The sequence below is a fragment of the Haemaphysalis longicornis genome, unplaced genomic scaffold, assembly GCF_048455015.1.
Source record: "Haemaphysalis longicornis isolate Haplotype H1 unplaced genomic scaffold, Haemaphysalis longicornis Haplotype H1 scaffold_7, whole genome shotgun sequence".
Classification (NCBI taxonomy): Eukaryota; Metazoa; Arthropoda; class Arachnida; order Ixodida; family Ixodidae; genus Haemaphysalis; species Haemaphysalis longicornis.
This window is the reverse complement of record NW_027526422.1, coordinates 144,697,260-144,719,742: the sequence shown is the minus strand read 5'-3', so window position 1 is coordinate 144,719,742 and position 22,483 is coordinate 144,697,260. Positions and strand designations below refer to the sequence as shown.

General features: G+C 47.7%; 1 protein-coding gene across 2 annotated transcripts in view; it reads left to right on the top strand.

Annotated features, from left to right (window-relative positions):
• The first annotated feature begins 1,829 nt into the window (after positions 1–1,829).
• Positions 1,830–22,483, top strand: part of LOC144147096 (uncharacterized) — a 393,394-nt gene continuing 372,740 nt past the window's right edge. For both annotated transcript variants that reach the window (XM_077679154.1, XM_077679153.1), the window contains exons 1-2: positions 1,830–1,915; positions 3,948–4,090. In XM_077679154.1, the coding sequence (XP_077535280.1) occupies positions 3,959–4,090 (132 nt within the window). In that variant the 5' untranslated portion in view covers positions 1,830–1,915; positions 3,948–3,958. The remainder of the gene's footprint in view (positions 1,916–3,947; positions 4,091–22,483) is intronic.

Genomic DNA, 22,483 nt, shown 5'->3' with positions numbered 1-22,483 from the left:
GCGAGCTGCTGAGTCATCGTTTTTTTTCACTTTTACTCAAAACTCGGCCGGAGCAATGAACAAATTCAGCGAATACTAGCACTACCCTAAGGAGTCATCAGCAATAAAGACGTCTGGAATCGCCTTACCACGAAATTCGTCATGATGATGATGATGCTGATGACGACGAACGGAGTGACTAGCACTATCCCGTGGCTAACGTATCAGTCATTTCTGTTTGTTGTGTAGCGTTACAGCACCCAGCTAGCAAGAGATAACTACCGTCCACGTTTTTTCCCCCGAAACGCAAATCACCGTGTGTTTCCACGTGTGAATGCGGTTACAGTTCCAGTTTTGAGGTGCTAGGCCGTCCTGTGGGCGTGTAGTCGCGCGTCTCCGCTTCTATCTGTGGAATCGGTTTGTCGCTGATGAGTGCTGCTTCTGGAAAACGAAAAGTTGCACATTTTCAAGAAAAGAGCCCGATTTTAAATGCCGTCTCAGCTGGCTAGAAAGAATAATGTCGCCTCCTGGCACAGTACCCCAGCTCGCACCCTCTCAACAATCTTAAAGGCTGCAAAGAGTGTGACGTTCGCAAAAAGGCACAGTTCCTGCATACGTTTGGGTCTTTAACGCGTTAACCCCTGAAAAGTGGCAAAACGCAAAATCGATGCCTAAGCTACATTTGTTTATACAAGAGTAAGTGACCTTGCTTCTTTCGAGTGCCGTGTAGTGCCTAAGCTCGTCCTAAATCAGGAGGAGCAACCCAAGCAGTTTTGTAGCGGGAGCTACATTGGCCGAGGTTGAGCAGTTTCGCGTCGCTCCTCGAAAGCCGTGCTGCGCATGCGCGATTAGGAGTGATGTCACACGGCGCACAGAACGTTGCTCGCGGCCCGGCGCCTCTCACACGCCCCACGCGCCCATTGTCTCCGCGGACCTCCGATCCGCACGTGGCGGCCCGGTCCACTAGATGGTCATTCGAGGGGTGGGTGGGTGTGCAGCCGATGGCTCGTGCGTCGCAGCAACAAGGGCGTACGCCTGTGGAACCCGCTTACCCGCTTACCCTTTCCTTCCCTCTTCCCACTCCATGAGCTGTGGGAGAACCTGATTACCAGCGACCACCTGGGCGTCTAGTAACAACTACTGTGATCTAGGGCGTCGGTCGCCTGGACAAGGGAACCACTCCTACTTTATAAGGCCCATTAAACTTTCGTACTACTACTACTACTAGCTTAGCTCTAGGGCGATTGGTGACGCTGCGCCGGAGCTGCTTGATAAATATACATGTGTCACATAATGCGTATACCGTGTGTGTGTGAATCAAGCAGCAATAAGCATGATAATCAAGCTAATCCAAGACAACCAGGAAAGCTAAGAATAACCAGCTGAACCTTAGCTCACGCTACGGATATCCTAGCATAGCGGAGCTAAGCCACTGCTAATTTTTGTGCTGTGAAATAAATCCATGAAGGTTGAGTTCACCTTCTCGCGTTCAGGCTTGGTTTCTGCTGCCTTACAGCGAGCCTTAACTCGAAAGCTGTATGTAACGAAAACCTGGATGTATCGAAAAATTGCGAACTTTTGTCAATTTTTACATTCATGTTTACTGTACCATGACTACTACTACTACTACTACTACTGCAAAACTCATACCATGCTTTTTCGCTACGTTGAAGCGAGCGCTGTGTGTTCCGCGGCTACACAGGATCATGAAGCATCGGGAAACGGAACCGAGTGCGGGGACGCGCTTATCGTTATTGGTTCTGCGCTTGAGCTTATCTGGAATGACGTCTCTTATCGTTGCTGATAACACCGTGTGCAGCTGAGTCAATGTTTTCCAGGAGAATGGGCACCTTTTTCACTGTCGGAAAGTAACCGGAACGTGTGTGGTGATATGTCGAGCTGAGGTGTACATCCCTGCAAGGAATCTATTAACCAGGTGAGCCAGGGAGAGCACTCCTAAAGCTGTTTATTTATGTGCCAGGTAATACACTATTATTTAGGCTGGCAGTGGCAGCACCGTTGAGTTCTGTTAACATGCGTCTCGGAAGCATCTCTTCTGCACAAAATTGCTTTCTCATTTTATAGCAGGGGTGCCAGTTAAAGCTTGATGTTTTTTATCATTGGAAGAATCGAGTGATGTTTCGCGCCTTTTCGAGTTGAGGCTATTAGTCCAATGTCAAGTTATTTAAAGCGGTATGGGTGAAAAGTATCCAGAAAGCATTCATTTTATCGTAAAACAGTAATAATGCCCCACTGTATCCAAGATAAATTTATCCGTCCACGTTGAGCGCCATTGATGCCTAAATAGGCCTCCCGAACTGCCCAAGCGACGCCACAGGGAGGCAGGCATTGGATAAAACACGACCTGCGTGTCCCATGGATGTGCATTTCTGACCAACGCTCATGAGCGTGGCGCTTTCGATGCTATTTCGCTATAGGCTGTATCGAACCGCAAATAGAAATACATTCCTGGCAGAATATGTCGCCGAAAATGAAAACAATTTGACGCACAAACTAATTTACAGCATCGATTAAACGTAAGCGACCGAAGCGTTGACGGAGCTCTACCATTCTTGAGCGCATCGATGTTCATGTGATGGAAGCACAGTCTGATCCCAGCAATTTTTACTGAATATAATAAGCTTTATGACAGGAAGCCTTCAAACAATCTTCAGTAGAAAAAAAGCGATAGCAGCGCAACATTCGACAGAGCACTTAGCAGCGTTCGATTGGGCAACAATGCGGATGCAGAAGCCATGAAAAGTTCTCAGATTGCCTCCGACGTTTTTAAATGCAGAGCACTTTACGGGCTCGCCATTTCGTGGTAGCTCGTTCGCGGTCACGCTACTCAATGTCATGCGATAGCCGGAATCGGGCGGCGCAGCAAGATAACGGACCCAAATCGAATCCTACGGCGTACCGCAACGGCGTAACAGAGGGCCTCCAAGAAACAAGCGGCTTACAAAGTCATAACCGTTCTATATTCCTGAACCGCTGGCGCTTGTCATACATCTCCCCGTTGTTTAGCGCAAAGAAAACTGCAGGTACATCTGAGGCAGAATCTGTGTATAGAACCGGTGGCCCTGGCGTCCATTTTGTTAGAATCCCCATTGTGATGGGTTTTACGATAGTACGCGAAAAAAGTGGCCGCCAAAAACGACGAGTTTCAAACTTCACAGAAAGGCGCCGGCACGTGCGACATGAAAGCAAGCAAAAAATAACAAAACTCCCGCTCGCGCTGGTCCAGGCAGGGGGCACGCGAGCACTGCGAAGGCGAGAAATTTGAATTGCAGTGGACTATCCTCCATTGAATTCATCAAGAGAGGACAGAGATAGGGCGACGAAGACCGTGATGGAGGTAGCATTGAGCTGACCATGGCGCCACAGTATATTATGGCGAATCACTTCTCTGCACATCCGACAGCTTTCACGCTAACTAGAACGGCTTTAATTTTTTTTTTATTGTTGAGGTGAAGGACTTGCGTGCATGATATGTTAGCAGATGTGCAAAGCACTCAGGTTGTAGTAAATAGTCGAAGAAGGACATGGGTTTGGTCTGGTTTATATTCCATATTTGCAGCATTGGGCCACGCAAAACAAGCACACGGACAGAGAAGAAGAGTACAAACGATAGCCCTCGACGTCTTTGTCCGTGTGGTTTTTTTTTTTCTAGCGCTAAATCTACAAATACAAATAATAGGCAATGTTTGTAGTGCGAGATGTTTAAACCACTAAAAGTGCAGTGAAATTGTTGTTATGTGCCCAATAGTTATTCCAATGCATAGCACAAATTACATCAATTTTGTCATGTTTTTATAAAATAATACGTTTCTAGCTTTAAGCTAACAAAGTAGTATGGAGCTATGTCATCGCGCGTTTCTGTGATAAAAACCCTGAGCGAATCATTTCTAAAAGGGCGGTTCATTATAAAAAAAGAAATGACTTTCTTGTCCTTTTCTCAACGCCAGTACAGCGAAGCATGACTGAGGAACGCCATTTAGGTGGTGTCCACGAAGTCCCTTCGAGTGAAAACATTGCCATCACGTCAAAGGCGGCCCTCTCCAGTGGTTACGTTGAGCCCCCAACATCACCAGAATGTGACGAGTCACGGGTAAGTCAAAAGTGTGGTGCAGGTGCTGTAGATACAAGCATTTTCAAGTCAGATCATTAGCAAAGTTTTGTAAGTTCCTGGCAACTTTATATGATGTCCATTGGTGGCTTCTCTATTCCCACTGTCCCCAACAAAACAAAATTGACACATATAGAAGCCAGATGGCATGTTGGTATGTGCGGTTTTGTATTCGACCAGCTCAGACAGTTTTATATTTTGCTGCTTGAGATAGCTAGCATTAAAATGCACATCTTCGGCGTAGCACTAAAATTTACTCCAAGGACTTATGTTAGGCAACGGTGGCCAAATATCGAATAACAGCAACGAATTCACGCTGACATATTGGAAGATGATAAAAGAAATTTCGCTATTCTTCAAAGCCATGCGTGTACTCGACGTAGGTATGAAAGGACCACTGAGGCTTACGAAGCTCGGTCGTTCACGATCATTATTACAACTCTTTCTGCCAGACGCTAAACATCAAGGCAGCGGTGACAATAATATAATGTAGGTTTCACTCTTTGGGCAGTACATACAATGGACATAGTAACCAGCGAAAAAACGCATGATTGTTGTGCCTACGGATGACCCGCATCATCGGTGAAACGATTATTATAATTATTTTGGTTCGCTGTCAGTTAATGGACTAATAAACGTTCTCGACGAACACGACGATAGATGACAATGATTATTAAGAAGAAGAATGCGTCATCGCATACATGTTGTCGGCTAGTCTTTTTTTCAGCCGAGGACTCGGACTCTGGGAAGTAGAATTTGAAATTTGGCTACAAACGTTCTTGGTGTTTATAATTCGACACCACAAACTATAAGGGTACACAGCTGGCATCATGGTTAGTGTTTTGTAGCAAAGTAGACTGCGGTGGGAGTGTCGATAATTATCCTAGATGGAATATGTAAAATGAATTGAGGGAAAGACCACCACAGGATGCTACAACGGCACTTCCGACACACGCGGTGAATGTACAGGAATGGCAAATAAGACCTCATTATGAAGGCATGAAAATCCAACCAAAAGGATTCAGACGTGTGTATATTGTATTCATATAACTCATAAGATAGCTAGCTATACAGGAATACTTCGTGGAAATCTATCAAAACACATTTAAAATGATTGCATGCTGTTAATGCACCGATAGAAGCCCATGGCAGTACACAGTGGTGGTGCTGACAAGCGTTAATTAAAAGCACAGCCAGCGGGTACGGGGGAAATGCAGTTTAGTTTGTATGCTTTTTTTATGTATGGTCGTCGTCTCGAGCACAACGATGAACTGCTTACGACGCCACTGCACCCACAGAAATAGTGCAGTTCAGTGTTAAAAAAAGAACAGAAAATACGTGCTTATAATCGCGAACCCAGTTAGCGAGCGAAGCTCTGTAGAAGGCGGTATCGAAACAAGAAAAATAGAAGGAGTACTAAGTTTGGCCGTTCCCCAATTATGAGGCCTGTCGGAACGACAATCAGTGAGAATAGGCATGAGAGAACAGGGCATTGTTTAACAATACGTAGCATTCGTATGGTTCGCTTGTCTAGAGTGTTAGTTCTTTACAGCCATTTGTTTGGGTTTTTCCTAACGCTGTCTGGCAAATTATCTCCATTTACCGGATTACAACGAATAATTGTGGAACTTTCGTGAAATCTACATTATTGCGGAAATTCAGCGCGTCACACGCTTTGTCAGGGTTGCTGTGTGTGTGTATTTATTTTTTTTTCTGAAAATTTAGTTCCACCAATTATATCCATTTACTCCATAATAGGGATCACAGGTGGCGCTTCGGCAAAATCTGCATTTTTGTGGAAATGAATGGCGTTGCACGGTTTGCCATTTTTGCTACTTCTTTTCTATTTTTCTAAGTCAACCCGATATCCAGCGTTAGATTTGCGAGAATGTAACTGACCGAAGAGCAATGGGCTGAGTATTTGAGTCCCCAGCACGCGCGCATCTGGAGCGCGGCGGCTGCAAAGCGACGCATAACCTGGCCTACGTGTTGAAATCACTCGGAGCACACCGCCCTAATTTGCTATCGAGGCAAGATAAAGCCCAGGCAGGGCTAGTGCGGAGGCACTCGCCTGCCCCCGGCCGGCCGTGATAAAGCGTGGCGTGCATGTGACGTGTGCAGCTCTGAGCAACGCCGCCTGTATTAACATTGCCTGACGCGTCGCGCGATTTTCAATGGGAAGGGTAGGGACGCTTAGTTCAGGCACTGATCCGCTATGTGGCGCTTGCCGGCGGACATCTCGCCTTACGTCACTGCTCGCGTGTCGCGAACGCTGCACCCACTTCTACGACGTGTGTCTGTCAGCTTGCCTGTTGGGCTTCAAGGGCCGTTTCGCTTACGTCTTAGCCGCGACGGGGCGCTAGTTCTGTGGCGCACTGGGGATCTCGTTCAACGTGTCGCTCGCTTCATACTTGGTGCATTTTTCCAAAGATAAAGACGGAGGCGGGCTGTAATAGTGTAAGAACATACTGATTGTGGGGTAGACATATAGCTAACAGAAAAACGATATTTTCGGATGGGGCAGCCATTATTTTACTGATATTTTTCTTTCTGGAGTATTTAGAGAAGAAAAAATTGTGTGCACGTTTTTTGTTCAGGCAGTCACTTCTACGATTAGTTTCCAATAGTATCACGTGCTCGTAAACTTCAGAAAATTATAGGAAACAAAAGGATAAGAAGCTGGGATCCCGCCACGCTATCCGGGCGCTTCTACAGTACAGTCCTCAATTTTAGAAGTGCGGACTGATGCGGAGTGGGAACAGCGGGGTCAAAACAATACCTAAATGCGGAGGGGTTAGAGGTGGGATGCCCCACTCAGAAAATTGCAGGGCCTGTGATCCGAGTAGATAAGCGCGCAAAGCCGGAATCAGCCTGCGGCAGCGCAAGGGATTTTGCTTCGTGACAAAGGAAGTTTTATCAGTGACAGACCAAGACAGACAGGCATGGTGAAAAACAAGAAGGCGTAGGAGCGCCGCCTCGGGGACGCTAAACAAACTTTACACTATTGTGCATAGTTTCCGAGAAGCGGCGCTGGCTGGCGGACACGAAAGCACGCTGGAAGGCTACGGAGCGGGGAAGGGTAGGAGAGAGCAACAGCAGAGTGGCTGTTTGGCCATTTTTCGCCCACGCGTTAGGCAATGTTTATACAGGCGGCGTTGCTCTGAGTGTTGTCAATATGTGGGCATGGCTTTGCGTCGGTTTGCAGCGGCCGCGCTCCAGGTATGCACCTCCGGATGACTGAATACTCAGCCCATAGTTGTGCGGGAAATTGAATTTTCGCTAATTTTAAACTTGCTATCGGGTTGACTCACGATTCTCTAAGATTTGCACATTACAATGCCACGCCTAACTGCAAAAATTAAAAAGTTGAGTAACGAGTTCTGATTAACTGTTGCCCTGAATGGGAAGTGAACTCGTTTTTTTGTGTTCACCATGGCATCTGAACACGTCGCGCAAAAAAAAGCTATTTTACCTCCGAAAGCCTATTTTTAACAGTTACTTAGTCTCGTCAAGGTAAATATAACTGGTAGCGAAGCTTCCATAGAAGCCCGTACGTTCAGAAAATGACGGCTCTTAAGCTGCTCATGGGGCTTAGCGCCATCTGTATGAGGAGGGAACACTTCCGGCGGAACAAAATATAAACAGGATGTGACGCAAGATCCGGTCAGAAAGTGATGTCATTTTGGTGGCATTAGCGGGAAAATGTGACTTCAAAATAGCCTTAGCAGGCCTCTCATCGCTCAGGGCTCATGTCATTGCCATCTGACTCAAGTTGGCGAGCCCTTGGCGTGTGTGCTTCAAGTCAACGCCAGCTTATACTCGTGACTAGAGAAACGTACTTTAGCATACTGTCGTATGATTCGCCTCGGGGTTTATAAAAACATCTTGCATATTCTATGAACCTTTATTCTGTATTCATGCCTTCCACTGGTGTATAGAAGCAATCAGTTGTTTATTTTGATTGCAGTGGGTGGCTAACGTACCCCCCCTACCCGACCGGAATTTTTTTCTGCCTTGGGATACAGAGCACAAAATGACACTTGACCACTCTCCCCGGCCCCCCTTTCATATAAAAAACGTGCCCACTCCTTACCCCGATACCAATTTCTACCAACGCCACTGCTGGGTTTAATTGCGTCGCACATACGCAGGTTGCGTGCGTGCCTTAAGTATAGATCAAGGTTTTTAATGCTTGCTCAGTTTGTGTGCTTCTGTTCTAAGAGAACAAATAACGCATAGTCATGCTATAATCAAGACATTTGAATTTTATTCCAGGATAAACATAAAACAAATTTACCACACTGCACAAAATCAGCACGTATACAATAAGTACAAAATGTTCGTGGGCACTACATGCATTATGATTTTTCTTACGCTCAGAAAAATTGACTTTACCCGTAACACATAGCATTATGAGCAATGAAAGCGTCAACAGCAGAACCACTTCGAAACAAGAGAAAAGAACTAGGCACTGCACCTTGACGCAGAAAACCGGGCCGCAGGAGTGCCGATTCACGAAAGTGCAGCGAGCACACCGCTGCTGTCCCGGCGTCTTATCAAGTAGACATGGGTTTCTACAGACGTTCACTCAGCATTCACGCCTGCAATTTCCTGGTTGCATTATTAGGCAAGTGTCGCAACAGATAAGTAAAAAGAGGAAAAATGGTTCAATTCAAATGAAAGCGACGGCGGTATGTAAAAGCACATAGCAGGAAAGATCTGGCAGCAGGCAGCACGGAGCAGCACAACACACTACTGCGATGGAAATAATGCTTGCGCATACAAGTGCGGGAAGCAACGAGCACTACAAGCGTTGTAATTCGATAGAGAAGACACTGAGATAGACAATTAAAGCGACTCGTTTAAATTCGAGTGGTACTACGCTGAGAAGTCCTAGAGTAATTGACACCACTTGCTCCGAGCCAGCCTGAGGTGAAATCAAGAGATAACTGGCATAACAAAGCTTTAGACCCATTTTCTTTCGAAGCACCACCACGTCCCATTACACAACCCCCGTGCACGTATTAACAGTAGTATAGTTTCGCTTTACCTGTGGAAATGAGAGGAAAATGGTGCAGTAAAACGTCAATCGTACGGGAGTTGCTGTTGCAACCTTTTACAGCACATCGTTTCCGTAGGTACCGGGGAAAGCGCTCCGCTCCAACCGTTGATAGCATCGTCCCGTAGTTCACCGTGCCCGCCAGGCACGGTAATAAACGTGTTCGCCGACGATATAACGCACCTCGCAACTGCACGCACAGCAAAAATTAAGTGCACACCAAATTAACCAGGAAAAACGAATGCAAATGCGCACCACCAAAACACGCGAGGGGCATTTCCCAGCAGACGAACTTTAGGAGCACCTTTCCAAACACTAAGGACTGCATCACAGAGCAATGACATGTGCCATTCTTCAGAGGGCGCTACAAAAAAGGTTTTTGAGAATGAACAGCATTTCCTTAAATTATTTACACACTGTGCCTAAATAAATGGGATTCAGAAATAAATATCGTTCGTAAAATATAAATGTCGTTTTATTGTTGAACAAAACTTGGTTTTTTGTTACTAGTGTTTGTTCCCTCGTCACCTAGTCGCGCTTCAATCGCCACTCCCATAAGCCGCCAGGCTAATGTCGCTGGCAATTGGTTCTGAACCGCTTTTCGCCCGAAGCTTCGCTACGATTTGTATTTACCTTGGTCGCATCTCTGAAACGCTCTGTATGTAAACTGCAGCTACAATCTGAGAGAGAGAGAGAGAGAGAGAGAGAGAGAGAGAGAGAGAGAGAGAGAGAGAGAAACATTTTGTTTTCGGCCCGACTAACAATATTGGTATATTCCGTCAAATGAATGGAAATACCATCTTGTTTTGTTGACACGACCTCCGCTTGAGCTGCGCATTGTTGCTCTGTCAACCCCTCGCTTCCGATACCTATACCCGCCTGCGGACACAGTGTCTTCGCTTGCCCCTCAGGCATCTGTTTGCCGTCTGTGCCACGCAGACGTGTGCGTGAAGAGCTCTTCCTCTCCCTGCAGACGATGCGAGCCATGGAAGAAAAAAAAACTTAGGAGAAGCCCTGACGTCACCTCTACCGAAGCCGGACGGCATTATCGCAGGTCGCCGTTTGTGCTTGTACTTCGCGCGCCTACGCTACTTTCTCCGCCTTCGCTCGCTCCAATATCCTCTGCTTCTTGGCAAGCTGAGCCAAGAAGTGACTCGGCGAGCCAGCCTACGGCGGTGTTACTAGGACGCGGTTGCCAGTGAGCGTGAAAAGAACATGTGTCTTTCTCCACACTACCCAATGCGCCGGCGGCAACAGGGAAATGGCTAAGATTTTTGTCCCCTATGAAGAAAACATTGCCTCGGAAAGCCTGCCGAGGGTGGAAGTAGCGACATGACGGCGTCACTGGCCAAACATGAGGATTCAGACTGAAGGCAGAACAGCCGGGTTCATTTAATTCAGGCTGTCTGTGGTAGGCAAGCAGCGGTCCACGGCATGGATAGATTTCGCCATTACGACTAAGGTGTTGCTTGTTGCATCTCCAGTCGCTACTGAAACTTCAAAGCTACAGTACACTGTTTTTGTGCGCATGATTGAAGCTAAATTTGGATCCCCACGTGTCAAAACCAGGTTTCGAGAAAAGCAGTGGTTCACAATATGGGTCGACAAAAATAACCAAAGTGTTAAAATTAAATGCACCTGACGCAATAAATCAACTTTATGTATCACTCGAAAAAACGGCGCAGAAAACTTGGACGCAGCAGAAACACAACCGCCAGCGCAGACGAACTAGCGGAAACCTTTCTTGTAAATGAGAACACATAGGAGCGCTCTCGCGTAATGTCATAACGGTGTGCAATTAAAGGGTGAAGGAAAGAGCGAAAACCATGAAATAAGTCAAATTAACACAGTTTATCTCTAAAAACATCCAATAATTTCTCTTTAAGTGCCAAGACGGGCTATCCCCCGCTGAAAGAGCACCACCGAAGGCGAACACACTCAGCGTCCCCCCATGCTAAAGGCCGATGCCTGGTACACTGCACGAGATCGGATGTGGCAGTAATGTTTCAAGATGCTTCGTGTGGTAGGTGTTGCAAAGCTTTTGTACTTGGGACAGTACGTGGTAAGATTGCTTCCCGTTTTTGTGCGCACGGAGGAAGCATGCTCTCGAAGTGTGCGTTGACGAACCTGCCCGTCTGGCCTATGTAGACCGGCTTGCACGCAAGGGGAATCTCATATAATACCCAATTCAACGTTTCTCGTATTGTTTTGCGTTACTGCTCCCGCAACCATGGTTACCAGATCGCTCGAACCACAAACCGCCAAATCGTCCTCGGGAGTATCCCAAATATAGCCAAATGCAGAAGTTTAAGTACCCCAAACGTAGCCAAAATCAGTTTTTAGCTTTACTGTAGTATATGCTGCAGACTACAACACCTGGTCCAAGCAAGACCCGCTATCACAATGGGCAACACGTTAAGCTGTGGTACACCACGAACGTATATGAATAAGAAAATGAACACAATGGGGAAATATACCGAATGCTACAATGTAAACCTGCTGTACAAGGCGATTACGGTGTGACAAGAAGTTCGTTTCCTGCACTGTGTGCGAAAAAACTAAATTTATAGGGATTTGTTTTTGCAAAATATGGTATTAAAGGCCTTGGGTGGTGATGTCGGGTATATCGAGTTAACAAAGGGGACAAATACAATGAAGGCTCAATCGTAAATTTATGGTTCACCAAAGAACTCAAGAAATGTAAACTGAGTTGCCTTCTTCAAGACTGAAGTAGTGGAATGTCGTTGGCCGTCAGTAGTTCCATTGGAGAGGCTATGGGACGAAATATATAGCAACCTTGTAAAACGCACCGGTGCGCAGCATGCGCCTTTTCATCCTTGATAATACGCATTGGTGTGCGCCACCTGTCCTTGCTAAGCGGGGGGGCACCATCGTGGGACAATTTTTGTTGGCTCCGTCGCACACTGAGAGAGTCGAGGGAGCGCCCGTGGGCAATTGAGGCCAGATTGTGCGCACCGGTGCAGCTTGTCGATGGTAAAAATGCACACCGGTGCGTCCTGGTGTGCACCGGTGCGGTTTATCGAGGATGCAATAATTAAAGTCCCCGAATGACGAAATACGACACCATTACCAGAGTCCTTCAAGGCATTGAAGGACTCTGCTATTATGCTCCGGAAAGGAGGACCCACAGCTAGGTGCAGTCATGCAGTTTAACATGTCGCAGGCGCATGACGTAGCACTGGTATAGTTCTATCAATACCTTCTAGACTATAGGGCGTTGTTTCTATATGTGCTGCGAAAAGGAGAACCCCCAGCCAAGTGTAATCACGTGGTTAGCCCTGTCCTAGGGAGCGTGTTGTACTCCTGTCTAGTTCGTGAACAACGGTAGAAAGTATGTCGATCATGGCTGCAAGGCTTGTTTCTCCGCCCGACATGGTCCCCATTAGTCCCAGCTTCTTTCGGCCGGAGGACTTCCCCGCCAATGTCTTGTCTCCAGAATGCGCCCATTTCACGCGAAGGGGGCGCGTACCAGACCTTTGTTTTTTGCGCTTACGTCGAAGCCCGGAAAGCCTACGTGGCGGAAGCCTGCAAAGACGCGGGTAATTAAATCTGGCAGGCGCTCTCTCCGCAGTGTCACCAGTTTGGGGCAGACGCGTTGGAGAGGTGGGTAAGAAAGAGGCGGGTAGTTCTCGATGGCAATGTAGGCTAAAAATAGCCACACAGCCAAAACAAAAATATTCAACGCCAAATCAAACACAACGTGTCCCAATTTGGCTATTATTAGCCCAATCTCGTAACCGCGACCGCAAGTGGTTTCGGATCCCTTTTCATTGATCACCATGGCACACATCGGGGACAATTTAGCGCCGAAAAATCGTCCTCACGCCTGCCTTGTCTCCGATCGCTTGAGGGCAGGCGAAACGCCGTGCACTTAGGGAATAACATTGAGACTGCTCCAGGCGTCCTCCTCCGACGTTGTTGTCTTGCCCGTACTCAGTCTTCTAAGCACCGATAAACCGGAGCTGCGTATCAATGGAAACAAACACACTGCCGAACTGAGCCTTCTGACAAGACAATCCAGGCTGTTAGTCATCATGTGTTGACATGATCTTGAAACCACGTTCTGTATGAAAGGAACAGGTGTACCTCGTTTCGGCACTTTTGAGTGCGCCGAGTTGAACGGCAGGAGGCCTTTTTGGGATTGTGGAGCGTATTCCCAGAGCACAACTCCCAAAACTCAATTCAAGGAACATGGTGCTAACATGTGTTTTGGTCTCTCGTTGGGTAGTATGCCACCCTGCTCTGGGTTGTATGCTTCTGAGCTCCCTGCTGAGCTCTGTAATATCCCCAGTCCACTTTCTTTTCTTTTCCTTTCCCTCAGATCTCCTCAACAACGATACTCTAATCACACTTCAAGTTGTAATCGCATAACCTGTTATACGGTTCGCCAGCTTAGCGGATGGAACGGGGCGGTGTCCAGGCGTAACCCAGACGTATCATTGTGACGCGCACATCCCTAATCGCGACTCAAAATGCATCCCGCGGGTAATAGTAATAATGAGTGCCTGAGCGTCAACTCAAACCCACTTTTCACAAACATATCGCTCACACCCTGAAGTAGGTGACCGGTAGCAAATTATTCTATGTGGCCCAACAATTGAATTCCTAGTAGCAGGCCCCTGGGTGCTGTAGCGCCGCTTTATTTCTCGTAGGCTACAACTGATGAAAAAAAGCCCACCGCCGATATTTAAACGCTTCTCCTTCTAATATAGAGACAAGACTCACAAGGTTTAAAGTTCTGGGCTCAGGCTGGTTCCAGAGAGGAGATTGCGAATTCAACAAAAAAAAAAGGAAGCGGGAGAACATGTATCTCACACAGTTATGACCCTTGTTGGTTTCAAGTAGTCCAGCGACGACGACGATGACGAAGAAGGAGGTGCTGCTTCGCGGTTTTCCTATGCTCGTTGTTTTAGCCTGAACGAGTATTATTCAGTTGGTTGACCGCATCCACATATCTGTATCGACACTTAGACATCTCTGGCCCCTCCACAATCCGTCCGCAAGCAACAGGGTGACCCCTAAGGGACGTCCGCTGCTTTGGGTCTAGCTCACTAGTCGCTAGGCCTAGCAGCCGAGTGGGTGCACCACTGCCGTGTTCACCACCGTGCGGCTATGTTGCACATGTCGGAGAAACTCGGCATAGCTCAATCCACGCATATGGCGGCGACGCTCACTGCTACATACGCTGCTACAGATATGAAACTACACTCACCACCAAAGGAGGTAACGGCACCATTCCCACTGCCTCCGGGTGACCCGCAATGTCTACTGAAGCGCCTGTGGGATCAAGCAACCCCCGCCGTTCCGACCGTTGACACAACTGCGTCTGCAGCCAAGCGAGTGTGCACACCAGCCACAAACCGATAACTCTCACGGTTGGGTGAACAAGCTACGTCACCGGCGGTCCCTCGATGCCATTGAGCGACCGGTGGTTCCCAGGGCAACACAGGTAAGGCTACGAACCCCTTGACGTACAAGGTTGTTGTGAAGCCTCGGGAGCGCTTCAACATTTTCTTGCTTCCAACGAAGAAATTACAGCCGACACTCTTCAACTGCCTACGGCAGTCTGGATTTACGGGCAATGCTTACGACAGTAGCACCAACCTAATATTAGTGTGGGCGTCGTCTCTGCAGGCTGTCCAGCGATTCCGCTCCCTCGATTATATTCCTCTTACGCCTGAAAACAAGCAGTCTATACAAGCATAGCTGCTATTAGGACATCTTGAAGGTGGCGCACTTAAACACGGACACTAGCGAAAGAAACGACAAACCACAGCGCTGACTCATAACTCATTTTTATTAGAACAGACACACACTTAAATACTACAACCTAAACCCATGGGACCAGACATGATACTTACGTCACAATCCAGCCTATCATTTCCAAAATTTGACAGGCATGAAACAGACTGTGTGGATTGTGACGTATCTATGATATCTGGTCACATGGGTTTAGGTTGTAGTATTTAAGTGTGTGTCTGTTCTAATAAAATTCAGTTGTGAGTCAGCGCTGTGGTTTGTCGTTTCTTTCGCTAGTGTCCGTGTTTAAGTGCCCTACCTTCAAGATGTCCCATATGCATTACCAACTATCCCAGTTGTCACTTCTTTCACTGCTATCAGGAACTGACATCAGGCGCTATGCCGTTTCGGTATGGTTCCTAGTTGCCCCGGATGCCACTGTGGCCCGGAAGGCAGTGGAGCCGCAGGTCGCAGCTTCGGGAGGCCACAGTGCGCAGCTTGGTTGGAAGGGAGCGCCCCGGGTAGCCGCTGCTGTTGGTAGGCTGATCGGCAGCCTGCAGCCGCAGCAGGGCAGTCCTGGAGTCCGTAAAGATGACCGCCCTGGGCTGGTTATGGGGCCCCCTCTCGAGGAGGAGGTCGGCGGCCAGGTGCAGCGCTGGCAGCTCCGCCCGTGTGGAGGAAGTGGGGAAGGGTAGGCGGTAGCTCCGGCTGGCTCCCACTTGAGGCACCACGTACGCAGCCGCCCCCTCACACGGGCTGTGCTTCACGGAGTCATCCGTAAACCAAGAGCAGTGCTCCACCTAGCGCTCCAGCGTTTGAGGCCTTCCCAGCGCCGGCATGGAGGACCTTCTGTTCCCGAAGGGGCCTGCGGCAACCCTACGGGAAGTATTCGCCCATCTGCTCCCTTACCTGGAGACCTCCGGCCTCATGCAGCGGCTGTAGCCCTGAGTTCAGTGAGTGACATATGTGCCCGGACTGACAGCTTTCTAGGACTGCAGCCCTCTAAACCTTTCTCTCTCTCTCGACTACATCCTATCACTCCACCTCTACTCCATTCCCCTGCACTGGGTTGTATGCAAGTTATCTCCCTGCCGAGCCCAAAATATCCCGAGAGCATTACCTTTCTTTTTCCTGTCGCAAACCACAACCACCGCTACCGTGGAGAAAGTCCAGAATACCTCAGGTCTGGCTTCCGGTACGCCACCTACCAAGCACATGGGCTCAGGCCGTACGTGCCTTGTTACTTTATGAGGACCGTTGGAGCCGCCCGACAGTTTCCTGATACAAACCCCTTACTTTTGCACAGAGAGCCGTTTCCCGAAAGGAACAAGTGTAGAGGACAAATGACACCATAATAGCTTTAGAAAACCTTCCACAGAAATTCCAGCATTGTTTCTGAAAGTAACTTCGTCGTTATCCTCAAGAATAGTTTCTTTAACGGAAGTCATCAAGTGCTCGTGGGGCAATGAGTAGAACAAGTCCTGTATGTCCACAGTGAATGCTTGACACTTTGCTGGGTTTTTTTACTCGGCCAATAGAGTCATCACCTCCTCTGAGTTACGTACAAGGAACGGGTCAACAATAGTTAGTGCTTTCAAATGCTTTTTGAAAGTACCCGACACAACGTGCTGCCATGAATTGCCCTCAGTTACGATGGCTCGAAAAGGAATGCCAGCCTTTTGAGCCTTTGCTGTGAAAAAAAGGAGTTCAAGTCCTTTGGCCTATTTAAATCCTGAATGCAAACGTTCTCGATTTACGTCAGCAAGGAGGGCAAGGGCGCGTTTTTATACTGGTAGCTTTTTCAGATACAGGCTTGAAATTTTAGAGGCCAGATACAGGCCTCCATAGCTTTACTATCGAACAATATCTGAGGCATGGCAACAAAGCACCCTTCTTTATCTGAGACAACATCATGAAGGCCATTATCGACGAACCAGTTAACTAGGCCCCGCAAATTTGGCCCCGAAATCGGCTTATCTGCAGTTCTTCTAATTGCCAGCACATACTGCTTTATACAATGCACACTTTTCTATTCCGGTACATGACGTGAGACCTCGCGTACAAGAGCGACCTTTTCAACAGGGGTCAGCCCAGGTTCAAAACAATGTTTCGCACGCAAACGAAGAATTTATCACTGATACTACAAAAAACATTTAGTAGTTTACAACGAAAGTCAAATCAAACAACAAACAAAAATTCAAAATGATCCTGTTCCCCAAGGGCAGTGGCGCAATTGCAAAGCAAACTTTAAACAATTACGATACATTCGAAAAACAGATGAAGTGGCCACGATTTACCACCTACTGTCTCACCCGGACTTTATGTTGTCCTAGCGACTATTCATAAAGCCACTGCCAAGAGATGACGGTGGGATATATTTTCTGCCCTTTTCGTTTTTTTGAAATCACAATTCTAGGTTTGGGATCGCCCATCACGCTAAACTTGAAGCCTCAAATTTAGGCCTGCGTACTCGCGCGTTCAAATACCAGCGCCTAATACCAATGGCGCACGTTTTTTTTATATTTGGAACAAAACAGACAAATCCTACAACAGGCGCATGAATACTATCAATGAATTGGATTATTGGGTCACTCTGAATAATTTGTTAGCTGTTACCTTATAGAATGTCTTAGCCACACTTTTGCTAAAAGTTATCTTAAGTAAACGCTGAGTCACTGCATTATTGCTCTGACCACTGATATTCTTTTGGCGATAGCTACACCGGATGTGTTTATAACAACCAGTATGTCATCGTACCGCCTGACCCCCGGCCATCGCTCTGTGTGGTACATTGCAGAATCTTATAACAGATTATGCTGTTACAAAATGAAAGGGAAATTTTACGCGCAGAGCATGACTACATTACTTCTACTGCTACTCGTTCGGGAGGAGAGTACTACTCTGGACGAATTAAAGAGCGTCTACCCAAAAAAGTCCCATGTCATGCTCTGCGCGTAAAATTTCCCTTTCATTTTGTAACAGCATAATTGCAGAATCTTATAACAGATTATGCTGTTACAAAATGAAAGGGAAATTTTACGCGCAGAGCATGACATGGGACTTTTTTGGGTAGACGCTCTTTAATTCGTCCAGAGTAGTACTCTCCTCCCGAACGAGTAGCAGTAGAAGTAATGTAGCGAGTTGACCAGTCAGTACCAGTGCACCTTCGAAAAAAAGCAGATCTGAAAGTGACAAAACTTCAGAACAAGAAGAAAAGATGATCATTCGGTGAATGGGGCAGTGTGAGGTACGGGCCGGCCTTTCTACACGTGTCATCTGCTTTATTACTGTTTCCGCTTTCAAGACAAGGTCGACGGCTGTAGTTTCTTGCCAAGGGATTCAGTGCGCACCTTAACAGTTTTCGCTGACATATCTATTTTTATTTGTATCGATAAAAAACGGAATTTATATACTGTAGTGTCCTCAAAAATTGAGTACGGAACTTACTTCCTTCGCATTGATGACTCGTTTGGTTGTGAGAGGCAGGACAAAGAAAAGGATAGAGCACTATCCACGTTTTGGTGCCTTTTTTTACTTATTTATCTTTACTGACTTTTTGCGTAATGTTTTAATGTGGTTCGCCTTTTCTTTTTTGTTGTTATCCGTGTAGACATATTTAAAAAAAGGCGCATTTCATGCCCCGTGCTATGTCTCGGCTCCGAGGCGCAGCTGATGTTGCGAACCGGCTGACTTATTTTAACCAGCTGGTGGTAGTAAACGTGCATATCAAAATCTCCATACACGGTCGTTCTCGACACAGAGTTTGTTAGTAAGTATAGAATAGAAGAAACTGCACCTTGTAAGCCATGTCGTCGTGGGGGTTTATGGGAAGACCCCCTCTTTTTGGCTTGGGCTGCATAAAAATTGGATTCTTAAGCGGTTTTGGGGATTTGCTTTCTTCACTATGCATTAACACGTTTACCAGCTACAAGGAAGCCGAAATTCTCCCTGTTCTGTGGTAGCCGTCTTCGGTGAAACAGCAGACAGTGCGTGATCGCACCTGACGTTGCTCATGCCGCAGTCGAAGGACGCATGACTGAGCGGGTAATATGCCGCCGCGAAATTTGTAGCCCACGAAAAGAAGAAACAAAACGTAATGGGTCCAACACAAGATACGACCATGGGGATACGACAAATACGGGTGCTTGTATGCGTCCTATCTTGTCATCGTGCCCGACTGTTTGACGCCACGTTTGCTATTTTTTGTTAAACTAGTTAGCGGTCGGTGCACTGGTTCACCACGACGGCAACGTTCTAATAGGCACGCTCAAAAAAACTTGCGAAACTCCTCAAGCAACTTCTTATTTGCAATATTGGTAAAATTAATCAAATCAGAGTCTCTAATGAGTTTTTCCCCCAAATATTAACATTGCTCGTAACTACTGCATTAGCCTGTGGGATAGCAGGCACAACCCTTCCGGCGAAATACGCTTTACTTCCTTTTTCCTTAGTTTTAAAACAGCCTGTTTTTGTTTTCCACTTACATAATTGCACACGATTCTTCGCGTTCTGGTGGCACTTTGTTTAAATTTGCGGTCGCTAAAACGTTTCAATCTAAGCTAATAATGAAACTAAGGCGAGCGAAATGCATAATGGCGGTCCATGACGGCACAGACTGCCTTGATGTGAGCCGCATAGGGGCTAGCGCCAGATTCCTCTGTAGTGTATATTGTAAGACACTCTATGGTTCAAGATTTCCATCTACTCCAGAAAAACGGTCGTGGGGAAGGAAGATCGAGGCCACTTGGGGTTAGCAGCAAAGGGCTTAGCCACTCAGCAGCTCCTTCGGTAACACTTGTCAAGTATTTACAATTTGCAGGGGTTGGAGCTTTGCATTATGAAATGCAAAGTTTGCACACAATAGGTGTGGGCATTTGCTGTTGTGCAGGGGAGCACACCTGCAGCCTGATTGCTCCAATTAAGTCGCAGCTTAATAAAGTCGTTTTATATCCCCTGCAAGCTGCCGAGAACGACATTTAGTTTGGTCAGCTTGCACTACGCTCGCGCTTCGATCAGCAATAGGCCAGTGCTGCATTGGTGGTCATTCATTTCCCCTGCTGTTGCATCGAGCGTGATAGTGCTGAGTTGTCTGGAGGCGAAAGTGCGCGAGCGGGTACGAAGTTGATGGTACGTGAAAGAAAAAAGTCCTGAATTGGATTGACTGTGGAACATCCATATCGGAGGGTCGAAACGCTTCGGCATGAACCGGTAACCGTTATTTCTTTTTTCGGTTCAGTTCCAGTTCGGGTTCAGCGTGCTGAAAAAAAAACGGTTTGGGTTCGGGTTTAGTTCCGGCCAAAATACCAGTTCAGTTCCTGTTTTCGGTTCAGTATATATATATATATATATATATATATATATATATATATATATATATATATATATATATATATATATATATATATAGAGAGAGAGAGAGAGAGAGAGAGAGAGAGAGAAAAGGTTATGGCTATAAGGTTAACTGTACGATAGAGAAGTCACATCGCAAAACATAACCATAATTATTCTTTCGTTTCGACCGGGGGCCGGTCTTTTCAAAAGGCCTGGTGTCTGAAGGCACCGCGGCGCTGCCCCCATTCAACTTTGCTGTCAGTGCATAATTGGGCCTGCTCGACGGGTTCTGTCTTATGCGCTGCAGCTCCTTCCCCAAACTTTGCCTGCGAGGGTGCTCGTAATGTTCGAGTATCACTTTATTACACCGCTCTACGGTATCACCGGACGTGCTTACCTCGTCGCTCCTCATTCCAACGTCCGTCTCCACCCGTTCGACACCGGCGGAAATGTTAGCCTCGTGTAGGGAGCTACGGCTACTTACTTTGGTCGCCAATTTCAATACCGAAACATTGGCCGAAGCCATTCGACTTCATTGTCGCTATAAAACTCGCTGGGTCTGTGCCCCATTGTTTCTGCTCTCGGGTGTCCGAGCCAAGGGCGTCGGCCCTCTCCGCTCCAGCTCCAACTCATACCTTCGCAACCGCTCTTCAGATTCGAGCCAAAGTTTTTGTATGCGTTCTTTTCCTTATCGCGCCTCTCTTTTCTCTTGCTCTGCTGCTTCGCGCGCTCTTTACCCCGCTTCGCGTGCTTCTTTTCTCTCTCGCTCAGCCGCTTCGCGCGCTCTTTTCTGCTTTGGATCTTGAAACTCCAACTCCATTCGTCTAAGAACTACTCCCTCAGACTCCGCTTGTACCACTCCTCCTGCCGCCGTTCCTCCTTGAGGTCGCGCCTCATGTGTCTGACCATTTCCGTCTCCTTCCGCCATGTTCGCCAGCATGCTCCGCGTGACTACCATGCAAACCAAGACTCAGCCTAAACCGCCACAACGAAACGCAAGAAACTCAACTCACCCGCACCTTCGGTGGTCGGCTGCCGCGTCACTGGCCCGTGCGCTGGCTTGGCTCTGCCGCCACACTTCACGCCAAGCTCGGCAGCCACCGATGAAGGCGGGCTTGCGTCTGCCTGCCGCCCCTGGTTGTGGCCTGGTGATTTCTTTAGCCAAATCCTCTCGGCTGCGCCAGTAAAGATTGTTCTGTCGTTCGTTTCCCCGAAGTCCGGTGTCGATCAGGAACCCAATCGCCCGGGCAACGGTTGATTTGGCATGAGGCTGGCAGAGCGATGGTGTTGAAGTTCTTGGAGATGGCGGTCGAATTGACGAACTCGAAGCGTTGGGGTTGATTACATGAAACGAAGAGTTTATATACAGCTATTTACAGTAAGAAAACTGAGTACATGAGTAATGAAAAGAAAAACTTCAATCTTCAGCTAGACGATAGCTCCAAGTGCGCACAAATCACTTGAGCTTCTCAACTTCGTCTAACTCTCTTATTCTCGGAGCGTACACAAACCACTCGAGAAACGACGCCCGAGACCCTGTCTCGCCGCAGGATCCGTCTAGTTGCCCGGTACGGTGCTGAACCCTAAACTTCCGATGCGATCCTAACCTTTAGCAGAGGGGGCTCGCTAATCCCAACCTAGCTTCAACGGTCGAGACTCCTTGTCCCGCCGTGAACTGCGCAACTCGGCGCTCAGACAACAACGATTTCCAACGGCCAAGTTCGGCCTTATAAAACCTCGAGATCACCCTCTCTCGGGAATGCCCCTATAGCGTTCGTACACGCATAAGGGAGTGCCTAAATTCACGTAGACGGCTGTCACTCAGCACGCCACGAAATATTCAATGAGGCGCCGCCATCTTTGTGTCAACGGCATGCTCGCGGACGAGCAGGCGCGCGTGACCCCGCGGGGTAAGAGCGAAAGGCGGCGACAGTGTACTGTTCCGGCCGGGGCGCGTTAACAATGGCGTCTCGCGCGGCGGGCGCTTCGACGCCGGTAATTCCACCCCCTACGCGCGTCACGTCGCCGATTGTAGGAATCTGGCTGCGACGTCTGCTTTCTCAAACGGGGATTATTCTTGTGGTATGCGGTGTGCCAGACAATCCATCTCGCGTGCGCGCCGTGACGAATTGGCGACGACTGCGGCGTAGAGTCCACCGTGCTGGGCCCCCAGACAAAGTGGCGGGTTCTCACGCGCAGCCCCGGCGCCTGGCCGCTGATCTCAA